Source organism: Colossoma macropomum, unplaced genomic scaffold, assembly GCF_904425465.1.
Source record: "Colossoma macropomum unplaced genomic scaffold, Colossoma_macropomum, whole genome shotgun sequence".
In the NCBI taxonomy this organism is placed as follows: domain Eukaryota; kingdom Metazoa; phylum Chordata; class Actinopteri; order Characiformes; family Serrasalmidae; genus Colossoma; species Colossoma macropomum.
In genome coordinates this window covers 7,899,105-7,917,120 of record NW_023494796.1, presented here as the reverse complement: position 1 = coordinate 7,917,120, position 18,016 = coordinate 7,899,105, and the positions used below count along the sequence as shown (strand labels likewise).

At 38.7% G+C, this 18,016-nt stretch overlaps 1 protein-coding gene across 3 annotated transcripts in view; it reads left to right on the top strand.

The window, feature by feature from the left end:
• Window positions 1–18,016, top strand: part of tbc1d1 (TBC1 (tre-2/USP6, BUB2, cdc16) domain family, member 1) — an 88,116-nt gene that overhangs the window by 32,135 nt on the left and 37,965 nt on the right. For 2 of the 3 annotated variants that reach the window (XM_036583738.1, XM_036583739.1), the window contains exons 4-14: window positions 4,594–4,683; window positions 5,107–5,211; window positions 5,505–5,637; window positions 6,756–6,847; window positions 9,871–9,987; window positions 10,325–10,456; window positions 10,547–10,630; window positions 11,021–11,295; window positions 13,257–13,397; window positions 15,885–16,004; window positions 16,463–16,599. In XM_036583738.1, the coding sequence (XP_036439631.1) occupies window positions 4,594–4,683; window positions 5,107–5,211; window positions 5,505–5,637; window positions 6,756–6,847; window positions 9,871–9,987; window positions 10,325–10,456; window positions 10,547–10,630; window positions 11,021–11,295; window positions 13,257–13,397; window positions 15,885–16,004; window positions 16,463–16,599 (1,426 nt within the window). The remainder of the gene's footprint in view (window positions 1–4,593; window positions 4,684–5,106; window positions 5,212–5,504; window positions 5,638–6,755; window positions 6,848–9,870; window positions 9,988–10,324; window positions 10,457–10,546; window positions 10,631–11,020; window positions 11,296–13,256; window positions 13,398–15,884; window positions 16,005–16,462; window positions 16,600–18,016) is intronic. The other variant, XM_036583740.1, reaches the window with a different exon arrangement.

Below are 18,016 nucleotides of genomic sequence, written 5' to 3'. Positions count from 1 at the left end.
CACACCAGCCTAGGATTTGGGTGTGTGTTGGAGTTTGGTGGACATGAGTATTTGAAGCACATTTAGAAATTCCAGTCACACTGCATAACCTGAAAAGTAACAGGATGTTCTAGAGAAATGGTCCACAAGTGAAGCTGCAGACACAGCAAGTACAGCTGGTACAGCAAGTGCAGTTGTTTGCATCACCTTGCAAAATGGTCGTGACCGAGGGTGGTCCGGAAGATCGCCAGTGAAAAAAATCCTCCATGTGGGGCCATTAGCAAGCTAACAGCTCTATATGACAGAGAAAGTGATTCCAATGGGGAAAAATAACCTGAATATTTTCTTATCAGTGGGTTATGGGGAGTTCGGCGAAGGTGGAAACATGTCAAACCCAATTTTTCTTTTTTTTATCGATAAACCAAAACCTTTGTGACAACAGTTTGTAAACACATTTTAATTTGATAGCTTGTAATTTGCACAGAAAGTCGATGGAAACATAGCTGTTTGTGATGTCACGTTAAAGTAGAAATATCAGATCGATATCAGTATTGTCCAATACTCAAAGTTTTAATATCGAGCTGGTAAAGACAAAATGTTATTGTGCTATCTGTAACTATCGGCTAAGGCTCGGCATTGGAGAATATTTATCTTCGTTATGATAATTACACCGCAATATGTCACAATATTAATTTCTGAGCATATCGTGGACTTAAAAGCACTTCTCACCTGCTTGCTTGATGAATACGAGTATAATTAGTCCTGTGCAAGTGGAGTTAATACAGTTTTGTGAAATGTTGAATATAGATAATTAGGGTCATAGTTTTTTACGGTATTTATTTTAATTGTGCAATTATTTTGTCAGTTCAAACTTACTAGATGTCAGCAAAAATAATATCCTGACTTATCATGAGATAAGCCATATTTTTTGCCATATTGTCCATCATCTTATAGGCTATTACAGATAATGATTAAAAAAAGGACAAGCCTGAGCAGGTCATGATCAGAAATACATATAGAAAAACATATTGTGACATAATTTGTCCTGATACTGATTCAACATCATATCATATCACCTACCCATTACCCACCCCCATGTCTGAGCTCCAGGATTGCAGGGTTTCTGCTTGTGGGAACAAATATGGAAACAAAGTGTCACTGATAACAATAGGAAGTGTCATTCATTGAGCGGAGATCAGAGGTACTGAAGGGGAAGTGTTAGAGGAGAAGTTACAAATGGTCTAATGATCAAATTCCTCTTTCAAATGCTATTATAGAAGATTGCCTCATATGTACCCCCCTCCCCCTCGATCTTGCCACACAGTCTGTCCAGTATAGGCACAGTGCTGTTCAACATTGTGCTGCTTGTGTCAGATAGGAAGTTGTCAGCTTTTCTATGGGAAGTAAACTTAACATACACTGACCAGCCACTTTTAAGTACACTTACTTTGTCTCTACCTTGTATCTATACTCTTGTTTTATCAGCTTCACTGACCATATAGGTGCACTTGGTAGTCCTACAATTACAGGCTACAGTTCATCTGTTTCTCTGCATACTTTGTTAGCCTCCTTTTACCCTGTTTTTCAGAGGTCAGGATCACCACAGAGCAGGTATTATTTGGGTAGTGGATCATTCTGCACTGCGGTGACACTGACATGGTGGTGTGTTAGTGTGTGTTGTGCTGGTATGAGTAAATTGCACAGAGCAGTCAAAAAAATGAAGTCGCTGTGTCGTATCTCCGTTTTTTGTTTTTCAGTTTTTGACAGTTTGAAAGTACCTGTTGTCCTTTACATTGTTTGTAAATTTCATAATGAATGGACCAAAAGAAACAGCCCAAAATTATCTGGAAAAAAGTCTGGTTCCATTGACTTACGTTAAAAGTAAAGTAGGTTTTTTCCTTCTCCTGTAAAGTTACTATGTTGGAGATACAAGGTTTTCTTCTGACAACAGCAGTATATTTCTGTGCTTTTATAGTTCTGTAGCTCTTTGCTGTTGACACCTTTGGAAAGGACAAAATATATCACTATGGCTAACCTTGCACCACAATTTCATGTTATCTACCCACTCAGTAAGCATCCCGGGATGGGGAACTGTCAAAACGCAGTCACCAAAGCTTTTTAAAATGTCGTTTTGAAGCAACCACTTAGTATTTTGGGCCATTAATGTACTCACACTGTTTGAAAACACTCTGTCCATGCTACATGTAATTCAGCCTCTACAGGCAGCTCTGTTTATGTACAATTTCAAATAAAGCTGTTACAAATAACAGTCTGCACTCCGAGTTACTGAGCAACTATGCTGACAAACTGAGCAGCTCGGCTAACAGTACTGTGAAACAAAAACAGTAGGACAGTCTCTCTACAGCCTATATTACAAAAAAGATCACTGTATTAGCGTTCATACCTCACTATTCTGTTTAGTCAAACAGAGTAAAGTCGCATATACGGGCCTTGGTAGCAAATGTCCACTTGTGTGCCTCTGTTTAGCTGCCTTATGTGTCTTCACCTGTATTGAGGAAGTGGGTGTGATGGTATATTTAAAAACAGGCTAAAATCGCACTGTGTGTTCCTGGCAGGAATCTGCCAAGGCAAAATGTTTAAAGTGACTGACGACTTTGTGTCTGAGCCTCCTTCACTGCGTTTGTCCATTAGCGCGGCAGTATACACTCAGATTACATGGTAGCAGCGGGTATCAGAATGTTGAGCAACCGTGAATTTTTATGAGTATGAGTACAAGTAAATGAGCACGGTATCAGCCTGATACCAGTAACGTTATCGATGTATCTCTTGTTTCTATCCACTTCAAAAGCCAAACACAAAAAAGTTAGGTTGTGGTTTAAAAAAAGGCATCAGTGGATTACTTAAAATGCTCTTTTTAAAATAGTTTTAAATAGGCTATGTTTAGTAAACGTCTACTTCTGTGCCTCATATCAAAGGTAAGATATAGATGGTATATAAACAGTAGGAGTAGCAGTGGCAGTACGCTTTAGCTCAAGATTCTTGACGGTTTAGGTTTTTAAGTTTGCTGGTGTTGTTTTTTTGAGTTTTTGGTGCAGGTTACATCACAGCTGATTTCAACTCAGTTATGTGGTCTTCACAGGGGTTTTGTGTTTTACATGCTTTAGAGCAACAATACTCAAATCCTTTTAGTCTGAGACACCCTTGTTGGATAGTAAGCGCCACTGTGCCCCCCGACCCCCTTCGGTTATTATGTTCACTTAAGGGTCATGGCTGTGAGTTATGATTGGTTGACACGTATTTCATTTTAATAACATTTTTTTCAACATGTATTGCCTTTTTAGAAGCATATTTAATAAAGTGGCAAATGTAAAACTTGCAGCTGCGGCCTCACAGACTGGGAACTGCTACTTTAGGGAAGGTGTCTGTGTGAAGTCTGCGTTCTTGTTGATGTGTACACAGTCTTGTTATTGTAGTGGAGCTTTGGATTGGGTAGGATGATGACTGCACTGCTGTCACCAATAGACTAGATATTGTGGGAAATGGCACAAATATGTATCCCTCAGTTACCTGAAGAAAAATCAGCTAGTTTAAATAGATTTTTGTGTGTTTTGTCCATTCGAACTTGTTCAGAACCTCAGGAACACTAAATGTCATGAAGCATATGTAATGTGAAAATGTCTTGAAATATTATGATGTTACATTTTTGCCATGTTGCCCATACTTAACGTTTGTTTCTTTTCCTGTATGCATAATACTGAATCGTGCCTGAAAGAGAGAGAGAAAGAGAGAGGACTGACTGTAGTTATTTGCTGGATGCACAGAGGAAAGATTTTGTTATTTGTTATTTAGGGATTTTTTGTAGTTTGATTATGGATTACACTTCAGTAATAGACAGACAGAGACAAGGCACAGAGACAGAGATAGACAGACTTAAGGACAGAAAGAGAGACAGAGAGAGGGATGAACAGAGAGACAGGAACAGAAAGGGGTGGATGAGAGGAGACGAGAGAGAGAGAGACATACACAGAGAGAGCAATAAAGAGAGAGAGATAGATAAGGACAGATGAACAGAGAGACACAGATAGGGACAGATAACAGAGACTAAGGGGGAGAGAGACAGAAAGAGAGAGAGAGAAACTCAGTGGTTACATTTAGGTCTTATCTCACTGAGAAAAATGTGTATGATCATCTCTTAGTAGAGAGACTACACACACACACACACACACACACACACACACACACACACACAGACGTTTACAGTCATCCTGCACTCTGATCTGGAGGGCACTTCAGCATGTTGACTTCACTGTCTGACAGGAAGATGAGGTCAGAGCTAAGACAAGTGTTGACATCCCGTAATGCCTTTAATCCACGCATGCAGGGCTCGACTCATGAGGTCATTTGATTTGACCTTACATTAACCCCACCCTTCATCCAATAAGTGAAAAAAAAGTACTGTATTTTTAATATAATATAGCTTATTCAATTATTATTTAAATATACTGTATTTTTTATATAATGTAACTTACTCAATTATTTTCCTTTAAAACTTTTTTTGTCTTTTTGGCCCTCAGTCCACCACAAGCATTGCACTTTGACCCCTAAAACAGAATGTTTTGTAACCCCTGCTCTGTGTTGTGTGTCTTTGTGCAGATCGGGTACTCTCAGATCTTCTTGGTGAGTCCAGACAGTAAGAAAGTGGCTATTGAGAAGAGCTTCAGAGAAATCTCCTTCTGCTCACAGGTTTGACATACACACACTCAGACACAATCTACTATCACTGTAAACCACATTCACACAGAGACGTACTCCACAGGTACAACATAGGGCCCAATCAGTATGTCACTGTTACTGCTTTTAGGGGTGTCCTATTGATAAAGATAAATTTATGGGAACTCATAATTGGCCAGCTTACAACACTAGATCTATGAGGAAGGACGAGGGCTAGAGTGGGTTGTTGATCAGTGTTAATCGTTACAGTACAGTTGCATCAGATAGCATAATTAGAATGTCCAGTCTTTATGATACTTTCGCCCTTATTCATCAAAGTTTTCATTAAAACAAGCTCAGTTTGTCCGCTTTTAATGATGTACAAACTACTCTGCATCTGATTGATTAATTATTAATAGTTGATAATAAATTCTCTCTCTCTTTCTTTCTCTTTAGGGTATAAGGCATGTAGATCATTTTGGTTTTATCTGCAGAGAGTCGGTGGACAGCGGGAGCTGCCAGTTTGTTTGCTATGTGTTTCAGTGCACCAACGAGGCTCTGGTAAGGACGGGTGCAAGAAAGAATAAAGGGATGAATGAACATGTATTAAATGGGATAATTAACTAGCATGGCATTCAGCACATATGTAATACAGTAATACAGTGGCCTCCAGAGTTATTATAATTCATTCTTAAGAATTTGTTGAAAGGTTAGAGAAACTTTAAAGCTCTCTTTATATATGTAATGTTCTTATAGCCTTTTCAGTTTTAATTCTTCTATTTTTATAGCCTCTGCAAATGTGCTACAAATTTGATGATTTCTTTTAAATTAACTTCTCATAATGCGGTGCCCAGGTGGACGAGATTATGCTGACGCTGAAGCAGGCGTTCTCCGTGGCCGCACAGCAGCGGAGCAGCAGGACCCAGAGCCTGCAGTGTGACACCTGCCCCATGCAGCAGCTCCACAGGCTGTGTGATCGGATTGAGGGTTAGAATCTTTCACCCTCAACAACACTCATACATCACACCCAGCCTTGGTCCTAAAGTGTGTCTGAATAGCAAGTCCCACTGAGTACCTGAGCTTTGTAGGTCAGGAAATTGAAAGCTTAGGGTTGAGTAAGACAGTAAGACAGTAGCCAGGTTTCCATCCAGCTGTTGAATTCCAGACAAAAAAATAACAGAAATGTTGCAAAAAATATGTAAATAATCCTGTTTCCATCAGCTTTGTACAAGAACAAAACTCTCTACATCAGAAACACTTTTGTAAAAACACTTCAGAGAAATATGGATCGAGTCTACAGACAGATCTTTAATGTTGAGCAGCTTCTCGTTACTGTTTTGTTTAATTTTATGGCCACATTTTACATTATTACAGCACAGGGAGCAATCGTACCGGCAAATATGACAACTCACGATTTGCAGAAGGCGCCTTCTGTCTATTTACTGTCTCAAATCGCTGTTAAGTACTTTTGTATGTGTTATGTTCTCATATTTTGCATTAGTAAACTGGTGCCTCCTGCTTTCTGTCATGTTTCGTATCTACAACGCAAAAATGAAAACACCTGATCAGTCATACAGGTTTTTTTTTTAATTTAAGATTTCCATCATAATTTATCACCTTTCTCTAGTTTACCAGCAAAAAAGAATTTATCCACCTTAAGCGAGCGTACAAATTTTGATTATTTTATTTAATATTTGATGTTTCCAAGTCATTTTACTCAATGTTTGGTTGAAAACCTAGCTAATAAGTATGTCCAGTTGTGATGTTCAGTGTGCCATTGCAAATTTCATATCGAAGCTTCTGTGTATTTTTTACCATTATTTCTATGTTTTGGGTTTTTTTCAGCCCTGTATTGCTGTCATATAGTTAATCAGGGGGTGCTTCGTATTGGATTTCCCTGTGCCTGTTTCACATCTATCCTTTTCCAAAGGAGTTGCTAATTATCAGCACGTTATCAGCAGCATTTCATAAAATGACAGGTTGTTAATATCAGCCTGTATTATGGACCTATAAGAATAGAGCCCTTCATCAAAACACCATCAATGCATTACTGTCTTATTTCTTCTTATTGTGAGACCATTTTTATTCTCTGTGCCTGTGTGTAGGTCTCCCTGCGTCCAAAGCTAAGCTGGAATTGCAGAAGCACGTGGCTGGTCTGGATAATCAAGAGCAGGCCTCTGTGTTTGAGACCACCCTGGTGGGTATGACACCCCTATTATAACCTGTCAGAATCTGTCATTGGGTGTTATTCATAATGACAAATCTGTTAGCCTATGTGTTTTTACTAATTTGTTAGCATTTATTGAATTTTTTATCATTAATAGAGCGATGGTAGAGCGATGTCATCATGAAATGTTATTAGTATGTCCATGTTACGTCTCATAATACATGAATATGTTTAAAAAATGTTAATTTCTAGCTGATCATATCCTACCCAATTACTTAAAAGGAAGTAAAGTTCAGTCAAATCAAATATATACAGTTTTCACCCGAGTCCACGTGTAGTCAGCCAAGCTGAATTATCATGAGTGGGACATCTAAAAACCATGGTGGGGCAGGAGGTAACACATCCACATGGAAGGAAAAGGGAAAAAATAGGAAATTACAGGACAAGAAATCTGCAATCTGTCCAAAGCAGCCACATATTCAGGAGGGAATCAACTGGAGATCCACGTTTGCAGCAAATCAACAAAGATGTACCTGTTTAGGAAATCTGTCTGCTAATTTATCTCCACACAACATACAGCACATCTCTAAAATGCAATCAGTACAAAGTCAGGCAAACCCTCCTATGTTAAACAACGTCTTTTATAGCTTGCGTGGCATGTAATGCAGCAGTGCGTACAAAGTTTAGTTTCACTTCAGGTTTTTTTGCCAGTTGACTCTATAGGAGCATGTACAAATCACTGGGTTTAGTGGGGCATGATTGGTTGGTGGGGCATTGCCCCATCAAATGACCCCTTAACGCTGGTCCTGCAGTCAAGACATGTTTGGTGTCTGACGCTTGCTTTTTTTAGTTTTGTCTGAAAGTACAAGGGTAATATAGCTAACAGTTACCCACCGATATTTTATTGAGGTGTTAAGCAAGTTCATTTGAGATCACTTACGTGGTTTTTGACTAGCACATATCTATAAAAATGGAAAAACATGCAGACAACATTCAAGATGTCTTAAAGATGGAAAGATGCATGCAACATAGCTGAAATTAAATGATTGTATGCTGTAAGCTTTTATTACTTGTGAGCAGCGTTAGCCTTAAAGCTCCAGCGCAAAACTAAAGAAGCAGTCTTGGATGATCGACTGTGTTTGTGGGTTTGGGAAAGCTAGAAAGATTTTCAGAGTTTTTATGAATTGAATGATATTGATATTGCTCTTGCTGTGTACAACAATGATCACAAATCCTTTTTAATTTCATAAGCAACTCCTGTTAATTGCTGGCACTTTGTGAGGACAAATCTAAGCGGACGTTTGCACACAAACATTTCCTGCGTGGTTATTCTTGCCACCCTAAGCTGGGGTGTTGCTAGCAGCTGCATGTTTGTGGGATGTCAGTAAAGGCCCTTGTGCTCCAGCATGCCTCAGACAGGGCTCATGGTGGGAGGGGAGTGCATGTGTTTCCTTGAGCGGAGGGTGTGACTGTAGTCTACTGCAAACCTGTTACACCACTTCTGCATTCTTGAGTTAATGGTACATATCCTTACAGTTAAAGCTCTGATCAGAAATGCCCAGAAAGAGTTCCTTTCATCCAAAGGGAGGATAGTAAATGTTCTCAATGGAGCGGTAAATTCAATGATAAACCATGACTATTAGTGCTAGGCCTTCTGTTTGGACTAATAATACCTCTACGATAATGCTAATTTCTGCTAGCGTGTTTGCCAGATGCTTCATGTGCAATATGTAATATACATTTTGCACTTTAGTTTCTATTCTGTTTTTGATTTATTTTATATCTTCTAAGAAATTGACTTGTGCCAGTCATTCCAACAACAAGTACTGTTGCCATCTGGGGGGAAAAAACATTTTCAGAATTACCAAAATCTGAATAGATGAATAAATAAATGCGAAAGTTATGTTAGCATTGTTTTCTAAATCCGTATCAAAATCATGTCATATTGTGAAATTTTTTAATTGTCGCACCCCTGCTGGTCTTGTGGATTTGTAGATTTGAGGTAAAAAAGTTATAATATATGAAGACTACACTAAAGGTAATTCAAATAAATACTAAAAGATAGAGAGGTGTGTGTATATATGTGTGTGTGTGTGTGTGTGTACGTATATATATATATGTATATATATATATATATATATATATATATAATATGTATATGTATGTGTGTGTGTGTGTGTGTGTGTGTGTGTATTTTTTACATTATGAGTGTGTTATTACATACATGGTAGAATTACATACATGAACTAGAACGGAGTCCATGTAACTCATCAGATAGATCTGTTTCTGCATCAGTGTAATAGTTTTTGCATAGTGTTTAAAATCAGTACAACTGCTACATACAGAGGGCTGATTCTGAATCAACTCTCCAAGCCCTTTTTAATGAGGGCCCAGGTCTTAAAGATTTCACCAGTTTTTTAAATTTCAGCATAATTAAGTAGTTACGATGTAAACACAGTTATTATTCAGAGTGGTTTGATGTGAAATGCTCTGTTCTGACACTTACCAAGTCAAAATTGTTCACAGTGGTTGTGATGGGAACCAAACGTCCGAGGAGTTTAATGCGTCTTAAATCTTCCTTATTATTGGTTTGATTTCTGAGTCATTGTAAAACATTTCTTAAAACACACTGAATGCAGAAAAGTGCGAAGCCTAAGCAGTCCACAAAGAAAATGTTTTGTTTTGTTTTGTTTTGTCAGAATTCCCACTATTCCAGTATTGGTTGGAATTCTTCTTTAAAGGGATGGTTTAACGAAAGTGTTATATGCAGTAGTTATCAGGCACATAAGCATGGACTGAAGGCACAGCACACATTGTAAACTCACTGTACTGCTGTAGTTGGTCAGTGCCACCTAGTGGAGATGGAGTGAAGTGCTGTGCCTTATTTCTCTAGTCCTCAGCTCATTTCAGTTAAATTCAAAGTTGAGTCAAAGATAGTAGAGCAGGGAACCAAAAGTGTGCAGTGCATGAAGAGAACTGCTGCCTTTTTTTCATGATTTTAAAACATTTCTGTCATTAACAACCCTCTACTTTTTCTTTGTGTGTGTGTGTAGAAAGCTAGGCCGAAGTCTGATCAGGAGGAGAATGAGCTGATAGTGTCGTGTTTACGACGACTGTACGAAGAAAGACAGAAGGCACACACGCACACACATAACGGACAAGCAAAACAGGTATACGCAAAAAAAAGAAGTGACACTACAGCTCAGAAGTCTGACATCACTGTTTTCAATAAAATCAATTTTACATACATATATAAAATCATTCTAGTATGCCAGTCCTTTACAGGCTGTACGTTCTAAAATGACTCAGAAAGCTGCATAACATCTAGAATTAAGTTCTAATAAAATTAATATCCATTATGAGTTCATATTAAAATTCATATCCAATTTAATTTTAATTCTATGTTTATTAGAATGAAGTTTGATTCTTATGTACCGAAAAAGATTAAGAACTGGTGTGTGTGTGTGTGTGTGTGTGTGCGCATGTGTGTGTGTGTGTCTGTTTTAGGAATCTCCAGCAGTGGGTGAGGAAGTAAGTGCAGGTGCTGAGGGCAGCATGAGCAGCAGCCGTCTGCGACTGGAGCAGCTGAAAAGTCGAGCCAAAAGATCACTCACTGAGTCACTGGAGGGCATATGGAAGGTACAAATGCACCATCACATATACAAACACACACAGACACACACACACACACACGCTAATAACTATGTTGTGTGTGTGTCTGTTTCACAGAGCAACAGCCGGTCAAAGCCACAGAGAGAGAACAGTGAAGGAGACAGCACCTCCTCAAACTCAACTATCAACAGCAGTCATCAGGTCTGTTAACTGTTTGCACGTTTGTACAGTTGTATAGTAAACACCTCCAGTAAAGTCACATTTTGTTGATCTTCTAGGTGAAAATAAAACACAATCCTCTACAGGAATCACACTTGAATATGGCATTTTTCTGTATTGTTATTCCATCTCTATTTATTTGCTAAGTTTAATATATTGGAAAAAATAAAACAAAATATGAAACTTATGCACAGTCCACATTTTATGGTTTTTTTTTGTTTTTTTTCTGAAATGTGGTAAATTCACATGAAATGTGGTACATGATTGGTGGTATAAGCTTCCATTACTTATTAGCTACATTAGCCTCATAGCTCAGTTACAACACAAGCTAAAACACTAAACATTTCTTGGCTATCTTGTGTGTCTTTTCAGGATGTCCTGTTGGTGGAGCCTCCTTCCCCACCCCTCCTCATCTCCAGCCCACTCCGTTCCCATAATTCCACAGGGGACCTGAAGCGTCTGGAGGCCGGGGAGAACAGTCCTGACCCCCAGGCTCAAGGTTTCAGGAGGAGAGCGAGCACTATCAGTCACTCTCCATCTCTCTCAGTGTCCAGCCTGACTGTTCCCACCGAACGGCCCACAGCTGCCACCAAACCCAAACTCGTACGACACTACTCTGTCAGCACTGACTCGCCGCATCAGAGCAAGTGAGTGTGGGTGGCTGTGCTGGTTAGGGTTGTCATGATACCATAGGATTGACATCGATATTGATAGTTGGTGTAGTAGGTAGTAGGGAGCAGTAGGAGTATCACAAGGCTTGATAACTAAACGACATAGTGGCTAAGTTAAACCGATGCGTCATTACAGCTCACTTAACATGTCTAATTTTTGAAGTATACGAATACAAAACTCTTTAAATGTTAAATAAATCAAATAAGTAACAAAGTTATTTAAACCTTGCCTCATTCAGCATGTTCTGAAGCACAATAAAGGCTATCAGTTATCACAGTGTGTTCAAAGCAAATATAAAAACTGAAGTATCTGTCTTTGTCTGAGAAGCTAACACTCCGTATGTGGACACTTTTTAGCCCAGACCTGAAAACTCTCTATTGTTGAAAAGTGCAGAAACATATAATAAAGGAACAACACAAACAAATTGTATATTTGTAATAATATTGTGATAATATTATTTATAATGTCAAATAGTTAGTTGTTGCAGCCCTAATACCACTACAAATTAAAGATAGTAAAGTTAGCTGTTAGCTTAGTTAGCTAGCTCTCACAATTTCAAACAGTGCAGAGCACTTGACTCTAATTTTGCACTAGTGCTGTCTTGTTTTGTCACCATTTCTGTTGTACCAAAGCTATAATAAAGGAGGAGACAGGTCACTTGCGGGAGAATGAATAGGAGAGCTCGTAACATGATGGCTCGACGCTCTTTTTCAATAAAAAGAGCCAGTTGGCCTGCTGGTTACGCCACAAGCAGGAAAAGCCCCCCCCCTTGTTGTGGAGATCTGCGTAAGCTCAGTAGCTGGAACAGCTCAAGCCAAAATTTTATTTGAGGCGTTGCAAATTGAGATTTGTAAAATGTTACCAGTGATTTTAAATATGGTTTTGAAACATCAATCTGGCCTTCAGTTTTGAGTTTTTAGGTCTCTTCTCATTCAAAGACAAAGGAGTCTGGGACTGTTTTACAGAAACACCCTGTCTTTAGTCCCAAGTTAATATCTGACAAGGTCAATAAAAGATTGACAAATTGACATTACAGAAGCAAATCTTTTCTTAATTTAGGAACTTATCTTACAGCATCTTGTCTCAAATTAGGACATATTAACTTACTCAATCAAAGTCGGTAATCGGTTAGTCTGTTACCAAGCAACCAACCATATGTACACAGCTGAAACATAAACACAATCGAAATAAAAAAGAAATTAGGCAAGTCTATAGAGTTTATTTCTAGTTAGGATGCTTTTGTAATACTGTTTTCGTATCTGAAGTAAGGATAAGATTGAGTTACTGTTATTTTGTAATAGCTACTGTCCTAAATTAATTTCTTCTGAAGTTTTTATGGTGACTAAACAGGTAAGATTTCAGAAGTAGGATGTTTTTGTAATACAGCTCCTGGTCTCGTATGACTGGAAATAACTGCCTGGCAAAGTGGTTGGCAAGATGCCCACTGAGCGAGCAGACTTCCCTGTGATCACCTTAGTTTTGCTCATCGTTCACTTGTTACTATTATATTAGGAAAAAACGCACTTTCCACGCAAGTTTTTATGGCAGCCCTGCTGGTAAAGAGAGGAGAAGGAGTCATGCATTACTCAGGGCCTCTCAGAGAGTGTTTTGATAATTATTGCTGTCAGGACAAATGTTCTCACCCTGTTTATCCTCCACAAATGGCTCATTCTGTATCTTTCCTTCCTGCGCTGAGCTTTTGAGAAGCCATAAAATCTGCTGTAATAGAGATGCTCTCTGCCCTTTCACTTCCTGTCTCCTACACAGCCGCATCCTGTTTGGAAATCATCACTTCCTGTAGCCCATATTCCTGCAGTGCTCTATTACTCTTCCTGCACCCTCATTCTGTTCCTGTTGTTCCTCTTTCTCTCCAAGTTCTCTCATTCTCTTCATTACTTCACTTTTCTCCCTCCATTCAACGTTCCACCATCATCAGGCCGTCTCGTGTTGACGATGCACGCTGCCCTCCCTCTGCTTCTTCCTCTCACCTCTCCTCCTCTTCCTCTCCTATGTGCTCGAGGCTGATCAAGCCAAGAGTTCTGGCCATAGAGCAGCTCACGAGACCCCACAAACGAAGGTATTGTGTCTGTGTATGTGTGGCCCTTTGTTAAAAAACACTACTTCTGTTGGTTCCATGCCTGTTATACTGAAGTGATAGTTTGGTGAAAAACCCAGTTTTTTTAACAATTATCCCAAATGCAGTCAAGGCATGTTTGGTGTCTGAAGTGTGCACCTTTAGTTCTACACTGGAGCTTTGCCAGATAATGAGCCCCCATTAATCTATGCCGTTAAACCTCAGGTAATTCTGGCTGATGAAGAAGACAAAATAAGTTAAGTAACCAGTACTAATTAGGGGTCCAAGCATGTGTTGGAACCCTGTTGTAATTGTTAAGATTCTGCTTCTTTTCTTTACCTAAACGGATCATGCAGACCAAACTGTAAATCACACAGGGATGAAACTTGGTCAGTAAGTAGTAGTCCCTCCCGCTACTCAGGCAAGCGAGTTCATCCCCATTGACATAATAGTGGCAGAGTAGCAAAGCATTAAATGTTTTGGTCCATGTCTCTTTGGCCGTATGTCATAGAGATGAAATTCCTTTTCCCCTGACTAAGAACCATGTAGCTCTTCCTTCTTGATTTTAAAATAAGCTGCATAGTTAGCAAAATTGCAATTTTGTGAGTGCAATAAGCGACTGTTGGAATTTTGCTAGGGGGCGCTGTAACACACAAGAAATGTTACACAGCAAAAGATTGATCCTGGCTCGGGTTCTTTGAGATTAATGACGTGATGTCTGAAAAAACAAGCCAGACACCAAAGAATCAGACTTTGGCAGGTATTTGACAACCTTAGAACTGGCACCACAGAACTTAATATGTATCTACAAAACTTCACAATCATGTACTCTAGGGGAGTAGAGTAGTAGACAGCTTGGACTGTATTTTTACTTTATGTTCTCCTCCTAATAATACTTGTCAGCTTCATCAGATATATGTAAATAGGTTACAAGTACCAACAGAAGGGCTTATTAGTCAGAAATGATTGTTCGGCCTAGATTAACATATGAAAATACTGAATTCACATTTCAGCATCTTAGCGGTGTTGTTTACTTTATTCTCAGCATGCCATCTGCCATCCTCATGACTGGTGGAAAGGCCAGGTGGTACAAAAATGTACTCTTGTCATCCTTGGGGTTTGCTGGCATCTGTCTGTTGAGCAATTAAAGATTCTTTGTTTCTGTTGTCTTACTATGCATTTTGTGATGTTAAATGAGTGTAATTCATAATTTTTTTTTACACTACCAGAAGGCTCTCCTAGGCAGTTGCAAGTGTTAGTAAAATGTTAATAAATGGTCATACACCATTTGTGATGATGAAAAAACATATCAAACTGGAAAACTTAAAATCAGCAACTGCAAAATCGAAAACAACTTGATTTGGGAGCAGGGATGGTAACACAAAGAACGACAGATACAAAGGATGGTTTGGCAGGCCAGATATCTGAGAGTGGACCAGTCGAGGAATGTTACCAACTGTGCAACACCTGGTATGCTGTCCTAAAAAAAAGATTCCACGCAACCACAAGAATCACAGTAGTGTATGTTACCACTTGGCAGCATTATAGCAACATTTGTGGCAATCATGAGGATGATGGCAGAAACTTCTGAGAATGCCAAAGTAAACAGCATTGCTAAGATTTTAGAATGTGAATAGTATTTTAATCTATGAATGTATGCCAAATGATCATTTCTGACTAATTAGCCCTCTTAGTTGGTGATTTAATGATAGGAACTTATTAACAAATATCTGATGAAGCTGACAGGTATAACGCTGACTGATAGAGAAGGCAAAGTAAGATAAATAACCAATAAGATCTGAGGTGTAACAGTGTGGATGAAGCTTTAAAGGTCCAAGTTCATAGCTTTAAAGGGGAATTTCAACAGTTTTTCAAAAAAATTTGTCATAATTAAATGGTTAACATGTAAACAAAGTCATTCAGAGTGGTTTGGTGTGAAGAGTTTAATTCCTCTAAAAGTTCCCTCACATAAAGCTCTTACATTAAATGGTTAGGAATAAATTGCCCGATGCTTGAAACATTGTTTTGTGGTAGATTTGCATTAAGATATTGGCCTGTAGTCTAGTCTTGATGGGGAGGTACATGCAGTATGTTGTAAAATAGTCTCCAGAGAAAGTGTAGTTTTTCAGATTTAACACTATTTTACTATTATCAGCATCACATATAAGAACTCAGAATGCACATATAGATTCACTGGTCAGTTTGGATAATAAATAAAATGGCTATATTTGTGTTGTAGACATTGTAACCCTTGGTTCCATTCACCACAACTGTATGAGTCAGTAAGTTTATCTACAATAAATCATTTCACATCAAACCACTCTCAATAACATTGTTTATACCTCAACCACTGAATCATGCAGAAAGGATGAAAAATTGGTGGAATTCCCCTTTAAGACAAATCTTAGTGTTGGCTCAGTCACCTCTAGCCACATTCTTCTCTCTGCCTTTCTGTCACCTTCTCTCTTTATCCATCTCTCTCTCTCTCAGTCCATCAGGGCTGAGTGGACTGAGGGCCAGGCTATACTCCTCTTCCTCTGTTCCAAACTTCCTCAAGTTTCTGGCCCCTGTAGAGGAGCATGATGACTCCTCCCTCTCTCTGAGAAAGAGGTACCCTTCACTCTCTCTCTTTTACCATCATCTCTGTTACTCTTTCTCCTTCACACGTATGTCTCTCTTCTCTACTGTGGAGATATGGGGTGACATAGGGAACCACTAGAGGGCGCCTGATGACTTCTGAGTTGAGATGGATAATTTAGTGGTTCAGATGCATTTGTTGCATCTTCAGATGCAAGATTGTTTATAATCTTAAATAGATAGAAGTAATGTAAGTATTTAGGTAAACAGGAGATGCTAGTGGGTGGAGCAGCATGTCATAAGAGATTCAACTTGTTTGAGACATAACAGTAGTGAATAAACAAGCATATTGTATTGGAGGAGCAGCAAGAGACCACTAGAGAGCACGTGAGGATTTCTGAATTGAGATGGATGATTTGGTGGTTCATATTCATTTGTCTGGGGTATATTTGACTAGTTATTAAATACACTGACTGTGTGTTTGTGTGTAGTGATGTCGCAGCCCTGTCAAGTCCTGGAGCGATGTGTGTGGTGGGGGAGGACAGTCCACTACGCAATCGCAGACACTCGTGGAGACAGCAGATCTTCCTCAGAGTTGCAACGCCACAGAAGGGCTCTGATACAGCAGGTAATGCCTACAAATCTACCATGAATACAACACACCTGCGCAAACACACACAGTACACACACCCTCATGGTGCAACTGACAATTGCTTCCATAATCAATTAATCTATGTTTTTTGTTTCATCAACTAATCAAAATATTCAGTTGCCTTTGTTTGCATTACTGTCACATTTATTTGTTCTTATACTTCCATACTGTAGAATCATAAAAATGACAAATGTCCCATGTCAATAAACTATCTGCTGAATCAAAAATAAAACTGAATAGAAGAAATTAGAGATAAAATAAAGCTTTTAATTGTTTGTTGAAGTTTCCAAATATTTAATATAGAAATAAAGAAGGTTATATTACTTCATTTATCATTTACTTGCTATTCTTATTTTTCAACTTTATAGCGCCTGTTAAATCGTATATCTTTTTCTCATTTGTATCACCGTTTATATGATCCTGAGTGGGCTGCCTTGCAATGGCTTCTAATACATCATTGGTTAAAGGTTTCTGCTTTAAACTCTGCTGCCCTTTTTACCCTATCCACCTTATTCCCGCGCCCCATGATGCTTTGAGTGACTTTTGGACAGAACAGACAATACAACATACTAACAAGATAAAAATGTGGAAGGAAATAAAAAATCTAGTTAATCTTCATTGTTGGCATCCTCAAATGTGTGCCAGTGTTAGTAATCAATCTGTCAACAGGAACCTGAACCTTCGTGAGGAAAACTCTTTAGCCAGAAAATCCTATTTACAGCCTGCACCAGGTCCTGATGCCAATCACGTCATTTCATTTCAACTCTTTTATTTTGTTTTACGCTGAGAGGCAGAGAACCATAAAACAGTGTCATGACATAGCAGTGTTTAAAGTAGAAATCTCTCTCTCTTTTTTTTAATCAGCACTATAATAATGTTCTTTGTACGTTCACCATGGTTAGTTGGCATCAAGCTAATGGAGTTAGCTCAGTGCTGTATTGGATTTAGATGTTGGCTCTAGTTGAAATACAGATAACAGATATAGATAACAGGCATACAGGTACCATTCTTTACTTTCTATGTCTTAATATTGAAGTAACTCCTTCTTTCAAAGCTTGAACTTGAAGTCTGTCTTTTATTATTGTAGCTTTAGCCTGTTAGCTTTCTGCTACATGCGCAGCCTGCTGTAGTGAGGACAGAATATATCCACTTATTAAAAGAATATAAATTGTAAACCAGTGACAGAGAGTCTGTAAACCGCAATCAGTGATGTTCAGGTGGCAGTTTGTCTTCTTGTTTTGACAGATTTCATCACACTGACAGTTGCATCACCATTCCTGCGGTGATTTCATCTTCACTTGGCTGTGCCGACAGCCGCAGACATTTAATGAGACAAAACAATAACTTAAAAATTAAGCACAATTTCTTTGACTTAAACTAGTAACGAACGACA